At 39.7% G+C, this 10,655-nt stretch overlaps 1 protein-coding gene across 1 annotated transcript; it reads left to right on the top strand.

Annotated features, from left to right (window-relative positions):
- The first annotated feature begins 4,515 nt into the window (after positions 1–4,515).
- LOC124653272 (DNA-directed RNA polymerases II, IV and V subunit 11-like) lies at positions 4,516–8,502 on the top strand. Its single transcript, XM_047192342.1, has 6 exons — positions 4,516–4,611; positions 5,097–5,184; positions 5,510–5,599; positions 5,693–5,771; positions 5,853–5,948; positions 8,233–8,502. The coding sequence occupies exons 2-6, from the start codon at positions 5,132–5,134 to the stop codon at positions 8,275–8,277; spliced, it is 363 nt and encodes a 120-aa protein (XP_047048298.1). The 5' UTR covers positions 4,516–4,611; positions 5,097–5,131; the 3' UTR covers positions 8,278–8,502.
- The last annotated feature ends 2,153 nt before the right edge of the window (positions 8,503–10,655 follow it).

Here is a 10,655-nt window from a genome sequence, read left to right as displayed (position 1 = left end):
TTCCAGTGTTTTTCACACTGTCTGATGGCAACGACTAATCTCATTGGTAAAGGCTAATAATAATACTTTATGTGTGAGTCATTGGGATGGTCCACTAATATATTCACGGGAAAGAAAAAAAGTCATCCACAAATGATGAAGTGGCAAACATTCTTGATTTTATATACAAGTTAAATTTGATTGCTTCCCTAAATTGTCAACATAAGGAAATACATCAGCTATTTAGTGATTTCAGTTAAGAAGTTGTATGTGCTCTATTTTTCCAAGTCATCATACTTTTATCGGCAGCGATTTCATATTTAGTGCGCTGTTGACCTACAACTAGGATGGCCTAATGATATTAACAACATTTCAGGCTCTATTGGGAATCCAAATACTCATTCTAGACACAAAATAGGGTAGCTTGCCTTTTTGCGATAGCAAGTTGCCATATCAATGTGTGAATCAGGCATTATAGGCCTTTATTTGATTTTATTTTCATTGAAAATCTGCATGTGAAGCAAAGTTTTTCCTAGTTTATTTTTACTTGGTTTGTTTGTTTTGCAGTGAGGCTTCTCACGTGTATTATTTTGGTACTGTTAAGGTGACATGTTTTAAGTGCGGCAGCCTATGAGTTGTTTGTTGTTTCAAAAAACCTCCCAGTTTCACCTCCTGTCTGATGTGAGTTGTGACGAACGAATCAGACACATCATGTGTTTTGAACATGCGAGTATACATGGTAGTTCATGCAACTTTGCTCCGTGAAGTTGTTGTTAGAAACTGCAGTACCTTTGGTGTCTACAATAATAATATATATAAAAAACCAAATGTCAGAGTTATCAAAATATGAAGAAACTAAATTTTTTATCGAAAAATAAAGGTTCTTGTCTTGTGGGAAACGATGGACACATTTTTGGAATCCGGTACCAACATGTATAATCTCCTCCAGAACTACGTTTTCTTTCAACCCTTTCAACCAATCAATGCGATCTCTTAGGGCAGCTTTTGCTAAAACTCGATCAGTTTATTGAAAACGTGCTTCAGCTATGAAACTTTGGGTATTCAGGAAAGCCCTTGTTATTCCCAATAAAATTTCCTAATAATAGATTGATTCACATATACAGTAGAAATATGTCTTTGTCCTTAGAATTTGTATATCCATTGTTATCCTTTATATAAATAAATATGAATCATCTTTCCAATCGTTTGATGTCTTAAATATATACATATTAGGTTTGTGTACGCAGATACCTAAAAATGTTATACATGGAAGAGGAGGTGTCATCACACCACCAACTTCTTTTCTAAAAGTAGTGAAGAGTCTATAACATCTCCATGCTCCACTTGTCTTTTCCGTGTCTTTATCTTATTTTCTAAAAAAAATCTCTTCATAAACACTATGAGACATTTACACTTGACTAACCCATCATTGTGTTCACAAACTCTATGAAACATCTCCACTTGTCTTGCTCATAGTTTTACGGTCTTTATCCGCTATTTTGGTGTCACGACTTCTATATGGGATGTGTTTAGTACCACCTATTGGCCTTTTTGGATTGCATGAATTATAAACCGCATAGGAAGAACCGGGGACAGAGCTAGGCGTGCCGGCCCGATCCAAAGCCCCCTCCATATGTTGGATTTTGTCTTCTTAAATATCCCTTGTCGCATGTAAATTTGAACCTTAATTTTGCCAAAATTTACCCACATGCCCTTCCAAGTTTTATAATGTTCACTTGCGTGCCCTTGTGTAATATTTTTGGCTCTCTTCCCGGTAAGAATGATCGATTAAGGTATTGCATATTACCGTGGGTTACCACATATTTTGGTATATTGTGTCTTTGGATGTGAATGTATACAAACACAAGAATTATAGAAATTTAGAGCAGCCACATTGGAGCGCTTACGGACGGGCACTAGGCATTAAATCCCATCCACTTTGCCTAATTCTTGGATGTTTTTCTAGCACCGACGCATGATTTGGACTCCAACTTTTATACATCTATTACAAAATATGGATAGCAAACTCCTTATGTGGTTTCTCCATATTATAACCGTGAATTTAAGCGCTTATATAAGTGTTATGTGGTGTGGGTGCTCTTGGAGAGATTGTGCAGAGGAGATAGAGAAAATAAAGGTGCATTGAAATCTTGGAAAAAAAAAGAGCTTACTTTAGATATCAAGATAAGATTATTGAGTTTAAATTTGTAGCCCAGATGTATTTTTTGCATATCCTCCAAAATAGTTTTATTGCTAAAAACTTTTCTTATGTTAAAACTGGTGTCTTCCGAAAATGCATCGCAAGGACTATTAAATCACATATGTGTCATCCAACTAGAACTAAATATACTTTTAATGAATATAGGGTTAAAAAGGCGGTATATGTTACAAATGGCTAACAAGAAACAACTGATCATTAACGAAACAATAACTCCAAACTAGAAACTAGGGCACATGTGACCAAGTTGTTGCTTTCCCTCACACTTGATTGGTTTGTTGCCAACATTTTGGCCATCTACATAATTTGCCTGCCCATATTGGTAGAAAATAGTAATATTCATGAGAACCAACTTATGGTTAGATGGTTATGAGGGCAATAATATTTTCAACCCACCAGAGTTCAAATCCTGAATTAAACATTTTGACGTCTTACAAAAGACGGAATGTTCTTTCAGTGAAAGGCGCGGTTCCGCTCAATAACGAGATGTTGTTGGTGACTTTGTCAATCTCAAGACCCGTCGGATGAGTTTTTTGGACTCAGTCTCTTGGGGTTGCTCATAGGGGTAGGGTGTGGGCGCGTCTATATGTACGTATTTGTGAGCGCATATGTCTCTACTATGTTTTGCAACAAAAAAAATCATTTCCTGAATTATAAGATGCTTTTTTCTTATGAATCTACTCAAGTACTATGTATGTCTATACATTTAAGTTTTAGTTTGTATCGCAGTCGATTTATTTTTTAGATCTGGAACTCCAAGTTTTTTTTGTACATAGTGGTGTACTGATTAATTATGTAACTCCGAAACAGTCGGTGTCCCCCTAAGCCCAAACTCTCGCACCCGTATTCCTTCTCCATCTAAACGACGCTGCATGGTAACCTTCGTTGCTCTCTCGTCGAGGCACCATCCTCAATTGGACTGGAGAAGCGGAGATCCATCCGACGGGAGTTCCTCTTCCTGGTGACGAACCCTAACCTGCTTGGACCGTTATTCAGTTCTTCTTTTACATTCTATGAAAAATCTACTCCAGTATTTCTTCCGGAGGTTGAATGGGCACTCGAATCAACCTAATGCTTTGCGGATTTGGTGAGTTGTAGCAGCAATTGATTTCTCCCTTTTTTGGTAGTTTAGCTGAACCTCCACCTTCTGTGTTTAGCCCGCCCCGCGCAGTGGCGTATCCGGCCGATTAGGTCTTGGTCCCCTTTACGTTGGTAGATTTGTCTCCATTTGAGGGTTTTACCTGGTGTTGGTTGCCTTTGAGTACATCTTACCTAACCCCAACATTGTATTCATCTCCCTTTTCGCACCCTTGTTTAGCAAGATCGATGTGTAATTTATCCATTACGTTAGAAAAAGAATCAGTTTTAGATATGTGAAGATAGAGATTTATATAGATGTGTAGTTTACCCGTTCCATATGTGAAAGAATCACTATTACACTGCGTTTAGATGTAGAATCACTATTACACTGCGTTTGGATGTAGTAAATTGGGTTGGAATTGGGAATTGGAATTTGGGCCCCCAATTCAACCATTTGGATGTGTATAGAATTAGAGTCAAGAAATGTAGGCCAATTTCACTCCTCACCTATCTGAAGTGTTTTTCCTCGTTCGCCAGTTCGGGAGATTTTATCACCTAGCACTATAAATTGGGGATTTTTTTTATCACAAAACCATAACCCTAGAAATTTTTATCACAAAACACCAACATTTAGGGTGATTATTTCAAATACCACATTATTTGTTATTAGTTTGCTTGACACGTAATTAGCCCATGGCATGACCCTCCAACGTGACACCAATTTACAGTACGTGAACATGTTTGCTACAAATAAATAATCTTTGGTGTGAAATTTTGTAGACACTGGATGGACATGAGAATATGAGCCACACTTGCTATATTTGCTACACACAAATAAATTACCATATGACAAATATTCATTGAAATTATAACCACACAAAAACATAAGATTTGAGTAATTTATTTCGTACCAAAAGAAACTTGCCAGCATAAGATTTTAATAATATGTACCAATAGAACTACCCTGGACATAAGATTTAACCACTAGTGTTGATAAACAGCTCTGTATTTAGTGTCTAACGCTAAATACTACAAAATAAGGTCTAATTGTCTTCCGCCTGTTGTCGCTCTTAAATTGACGGTGGGCCTGAATTCACTAATGGGCTATTAAACAAAGCTTATTTGTTTTGTGAAATAATTACCTCAAATGTTAATGTTTTATGATAATTCTTTTTAGGATTGTGGTTATGTGTGATAAAACCCCCATTATGATGTTAAGTGATAAAACCTCCGAGTTGGGAGGCTTGGAATCGCGAAGCGGTACCAGACGAAGCCCTCTTCCTGTTCACCGCGACGGAGCCGTCCCTGACCTGGAGCTAGCCTGCGGCGGCGCGGTGAGTCTCCCCGGATCTCCGCCTTCCTCTCCCTTCTCCGCCGTCCCCTCTCTACCCCGCCCTCCTCCCCTTCTCCAACCTCCGCATCCACCCTCCATGGCCCTGCCCCGAACCCTAGGTTGAGCGGCGGGAGCTGGAAAGGCGTGGGATGGGTCGCCCCAGCCGTTGACGACAGGGGTGGCGGAGCAGAGGCGTCCCCTGCTTCTCCCTCAGCCCGCGCAACAGCGGCAGGAGGCAGAGCGAGGAGGGCTAAACCTCTCTCTCTGTTTCTTACGAGAAGCAGCACCTAGCTCTGAAATTGGATACTGCTAAGCCAGTAGAAAGAAAGTAAGGCCGACTATACATCAGGAATAGAATACTTGTTCGAAGACTCACCAGCTGCGGCAGTACCTTCTCCTCCAAGGATAGGGGGTTCCTGAATTTCAGTTCAGGAGCAGTCTGACTTGTGAAATGAACCTTATTGATCTGATGAATCATGCTTGCAGTAATTCGAGAGGAAGGAACCAAGTGTTGATTGAAGATGAATGCCCCTGATCGCTATGAGCGCTTCGTCGTGCCTGAGGGCACAAAGAAGTGAGCCTACTCTCCCTCCACACTTTCCCCTACATTTATCCAAGATAATGCTTCAGTTGTGTTTTGTTAGGTATAGCTTGTTTCTTTCTTGGAGGAAAATATAGCTGCGGAATACAAGTTTCTTGAAGTAATTTAGCATTTCAATTATGTTAATCTGTTAATAGCCACTTGTTTCTGTTTATGTGTTCTCTCTATGGCATGATGTTATGAAATGCTGATGCTTTTTTTTTTTTAAACTTTTTACCCTCACAACTAAGGCTTGTTGTAGCTTGCTGCTCTATTACTTGAAGATCATGGTTCTAGTCCTCACGATTATCTAATGCAGGGTGTCATTTGAGAAGGATACAAAGATCATGAATGCTGCATCTTTCACCATTGAACGCGAGGACCATACTGTCGGCAACATCCTCCGCATGTACGTGTAGAAAAACCATGCGCCTCTTCATCCCTGGTTATGTTCACCAGTTCACCCCTTCTTATTTTCTTCTGTATCTGCGAGATTCTACAGGCAGCTACACAGGGACCCAAATGTTCTCTTTGCTGGCTATAAGCTCCCTCACCCCCTTCAGTACAAAGTCATTGTTAGGGTAGGGTGCTCTTTTGTTTGTTCTATTCTTTAGTTGGGTTATACTTTGCTCAAGTAGTCTGATGTTTTGTTATATGGGCAGATCCATACTGCAAGCCAGTCCTCCCCAACGCAGGCATATACCCAGGCAATCAATGATCTAGACAAGGAGCTTGAGAACCTTAAGCAAGCTTTTGAGGTATGTTTCTTGTGCATAGGTCCATGGTTAGTTACTTTCTGATAAGCTTATAGTGTGCCGTTAGACCATTATGACATTGATGGGTGAGGTGCTGTATAAAAGGTAGTATCTTTTGCTATTTATTTGCGTGTTCATAACCAATGCTTTGATAGCTTGATTTGGGATGTTGATTTGTAATTGAGCTGGTTTATGTCGATTTCACACAACAAAGTTGACGAAATTCATGGACATGTTTTCATGCTAGTCCATGGAGATAGTGGTGATGCATGCTGCTGTAAAGTGCCTGGTTTTGATGTTTGCTGCATGCCAAATACATTGAGTTTACAACATATTTTATCTTATTGCACTGGCATTAGAGAACAATCTAATCAAATATATTGTTGATATGTATAAGTGGATTGCCTAGCCCTTTCCATCAGTTCGGACTTTTGGTTGCGTTGGCTAGTGCATGAAGCTTGACGTATATGACTTTTATTTTGTACTTCCTCTCATCGGTAGTTTTGGAACGAAAACACAAAACTAACATAGTGCAAACATGTCCCAACCAACCACACCTTGAGAAAAAGGAAGAGAACAAAGTATGGCAGGATACTTGATGTATTCCTATTTCTTAGCTGTTGATGAAGTTAGAATCTGGCATAAGTCATTCTTGATCTCTCCTGATTTTTGGCGTTGTCGATTATATGTGCACTGTAGCCTTCCGTACATGGAACAACCATTCAGCAATCATGCACATGTTCAGGGCAAATAATGGTTGTTTACACAATGCTATACAATTTGGGAGGCTGTTTTCATGTGCATTGCTCTTTAGGCCATCGATTGAAACCAACGATAAAATTAACCTGTCTGGAAGTTGCATATTCTAGAATATGAAACCAAGGATGTGGTCTCGAAGCTCTCTGAACATTTAGGTTGCAAATCATCTCGCTCCAAGTTAACCTCTTCATCACATAACAGTTGAGAAGATAGTTTGCCAAAACGGCTTATATTATGGAATGGAGGTAGTAATATTTAGTTCTAACACAAGATAGCAATTATGTACTACTTGATATTGATGAACTAGACATATTAGATTTATTACAATTTCTTCTGAAAAAGATTGGTAATTCATGCTTTCACAGTACTATTGCTAATTCATGCTGATTTATCACAATGAACCATCCTCTTAACTTTATTCGTATAATTTCAAGTATTTTGGGAGGCTGATGTTGTTTCATTAGTTCGCTATATAGAATTTGTTATGTTACTCCCTGGAGCAACATTCCTTTCTATAAACATCGGTATCACTGTTATCAACTTTGGTTTTCCTGGTTTCTTGAAGTTTTTTATTTATTTAGTGTATTGGGACATAGAGGCTAAATTGGCTGTTTCCATACTAGCCCTACCTTTCCGGTTTGTGTTGAAATATGGCACAAAGCAAGAAAGAATGCTTAGCAGGATGGAAACTAGTCGTGCCACTTTTGGAAAAATATTTCTTGTTGAAGTTGAGATATCTAAATGAAGGGCAACAATGCCTTGTGTATGTATTTGGTTAATGATGAATTCATGTTTTGGAGTTCGAGCAGTGTTTATTTCATTAGTAAACACTAGGGATTGTAGACAATAGAAGGTCATGAGATTTACTCCTTCTGATGCATCTTCAGAAAAAGTTTGTGTCGTTAACTATGCGCAGTATTCTCATGATGTCTCCACTGCCAATCACAACTTAAATTGTTTAAATTGGTCTGTTGCGTAATATTAAATCTATCTTCTCACTTGTCGAGCACTTTAACATTACAAATATCATATGAGTGCATATAAATTAACCACTACTCCCTCCGTTGTACAATCCTTGTCCTGGTTTTAGTTTGAACTTGAACTACAATCACGCCACGAATTATGGGATGGAGGGAGTTGTAGATATTTTTCTATAAAAGGAACTATGGTGACCAGTTAAATCACATAGGGTGCTCAGATGCAGTAGTTCCTTGTCGGTACACTTTGTCTTTATGAAATGAAGAATGGATAGCTGTAGAATCATTAAATCATATGGTATGCCCTCATATTGGTCGGTTTCAATCCATGGATTTGGATATAGAATTATTTTGTTGCTGCCAATAGGGGTTAAAAAGATCTTCCTTACACTCTGGTGCTTGCCGTTTTCATATTATCGCCCGCCCTCCAAATTTATGTCTTGGATATGTTTCAGTTTGATTAATTTTCCGCGAATCTTCTATGACGAGAATGCTTTGTTTGAAGCCAAATTGCAGTGACATGCTACTGACTTGAGCTTTAATGTTTCCAGGACGAGAAGAACCGTCATGAGGAAAGGATGAAGCAGGGCTACTAGGCCAATGGTGTCGTAGCTAACGTGAAAACTGTCTGCATATCTAACGTTTGAACTACCTTATTAGAAACAAAAAGACTCAAGGCTTGTCGATGATCCCTGAAGTTGTAGATCCTTAGCCTGTGTCTTAAGTTGCACACCACTAGGATTGCCATTCGAATGTGTTTTGCTTAAACACGGTTCTGCATGCCATTCTAAGCTTGGTAATTAAACATGTGTTTGCACTCTGTCTTCCTGGTTAAATTTCTCTATTATGGTCGCTGTTATGACCTTCAGTAGAAGGATATACTCGTAGTGGGTTGTAACTTGTGAGACCGAGTGCTTCGATAATAATTCTATAGTCCCGTAGTGTTACATCCATGTATTGAGACCGCCACAGTTCGATCAGCGCGACCAGGTGACTGTCTTAGCTCTGCGAGTGCGTGCTCGTGTGATCTAATGTGAACCAGAGATCAACATGCAACTAGGATCAAACTGGATATCAAAGAATCAGTACATCCTGTACATACATTGTACTAGTCTCCACCATAGTTTAAAATAGCAGGCTATCTCATTTAGCCGCGATTATTTTGGAGGCTATAAAAGGCTCTAGCCAGGTTATGCGGGCTATTCTATTTAGCCTTTTTTTTTCAAAAAATTAGAATATTTCAGTCATATATTACCAAAAGAACAGGAAAATTATGACTTAAACACGATCCCTGATACAACTATTCAAGACAAACAAGTATTCAACTATTCAAAATCACAAGTTTTCTCTAATTATATTGAACACAAATTCAGAAAACAAGAAATAAAAAAGGAAAGAGAAGAGAAATTCAAAATGCAGGAGGTTTAGCGGCCAAATTAGAGGCTAAATAGGGCTATAGCCGGCTATTGGCGGTTTTTCTCATTTAGCCTACAAATAACATAGCCGCAGCGGCAGATCTCCCGAAAGGCTATATCCCAGCTATAGCCAGGCTATAGCCGGCTATTTAAAACTTTGGTCTCCACTACTATTAAAAGGGAGGGGTTAAGTGCAATTTTGGTCCCTCAAGTGTTGCAAAAGTCTAATTTTGGTCCCTCAACTCAATTTTGATCTAAATATGCCCTCAAACTCTTAATTAAGTCCACTTTTGGTTCTAGCAGCAGTTTAATGAAGGTTGACCGGTTTTTAATCATCGTGGACAAAATTGACCAATTATAATCTACGTACGATCATTTGTCCTCAACCAACAAATAGAAGAAATCCCCTTGCCCTAATAAACATGTGTGCCGCTTCCGTCTTTCTCACTTAGTGCAGTCGTCCTCGCCACTCCTCCTGAGGCAAAGCCCTCGCATATCCACCGATTCTGCCTTTCTCACTCGGTTTATCCACCCTTGTAGTACCAGGTATCACTGCTAAGTGTTGGGGAAGAGTTAGGGTTAATACGACAAGTGAATAATGATCATGATCTTGCCGACGAACGTTCGTAATGTTAATTGCATAACTGATCTCGAGGTGAGATGGTCGTACGTGGACTAATCTATCCAAATATGTCCACAATGGCAAAAAAGAGAGTTAAAAATCGGTAAACCATCAAAATCGGCGACCCGCGCCCCATTGAGCCACCTATCATTCCAAAAGAGCGCACGCTCGCCGTCGCCCAGGATCAGCAGACTCAAAGAGGGCTCTAGCAAGGCGCGGAATCTGAAGGTTGAACTCCGCCCAAGCTTTGGTCGAGTCGACCCTCTGCAGCCACACCTAATGGCAACGGGGAGCAACGTTTAGGAGGTGTATTCACGGATTCGAAGTGTGAGAAAAATGACCATGTTGCAGGGGCAGTGCTGGGCGTCCCCCGGGGGGGTCAGATTTCTAACCCCCCAGGTCCACGACCGTCCGATCAGTTAATCTAGACCATTTTTAGCTGTCTGATCAAATCATCAATATCTCTCTCCCACTTTTGCTTCCATAATGTACCAAAGTATAAAAAACATTTCCTTTGTAGCAAAATCTATTCCCACCAAAAATTCCACTTTTGCTTCCATAATGTACCAAAGTAGCAAAACACCGTTCGTTTTCAGCAAAGTCTATTCTCACCTAATCCCACTTTTCTTTCCATAAAAGCACCAATGTAGCAAAAGCAATCCAATTGTAGCGAAAAACGGTTCAACGACTAAAACACACATATCTCGCCGGAGACTCGCTGGAAACCTCGCCGGAGACATCGTAGCAAATATGTTCTACTATTGTAGCAAAGTCAACCTCATCGGAGACCTCGCAAGAGACGTCACCAGAGACTCCGCCGGAGATTCTCAGCGGAGACCTTGTAGCAACAAATGTGTAATATTGTAGCAAAATTACAGAGCAATTGTAGCAAAAATATAGAACAAAAATAGCAAAATGACTTCGCCGGAGACTCCCG

This window comes from Lolium rigidum, chromosome 5 (assembly GCF_022539505.1).
Source record: "Lolium rigidum isolate FL_2022 chromosome 5, APGP_CSIRO_Lrig_0.1, whole genome shotgun sequence".
NCBI classification, from domain to species: domain Eukaryota; kingdom Viridiplantae; phylum Streptophyta; class Magnoliopsida; order Poales; family Poaceae; genus Lolium; species Lolium rigidum.
This window is presented reverse-complemented; position numbering and strand designations above follow the sequence as displayed.

What these genes read in the sequence shown, in the direction of transcription:
- LOC124653272 (XM_047192342.1), top strand. Translation starts at nt 5,132, where the DNA reads ATGAATGCCCCTGATCGCTATGAGCGCTTCGTCGTGCCTGAGGGCACA. An exon ending in GTGCCTGAGGGCACAAAGAA is followed by an intron (nt 5,185 to 5,509) that starts GTGAGCCTACTC and finishes TATCTAATGCAG; the next exon opens with GGTGTCATTTGAGAAGGATA. An exon ending in GTCGGCAACATCCTCCGCAT is followed by an intron (nt 5,600 to 5,692) that starts GTACGTGTAGAA and finishes GAGATTCTACAG; the next exon opens with GCAGCTACACAGGGACCCAA.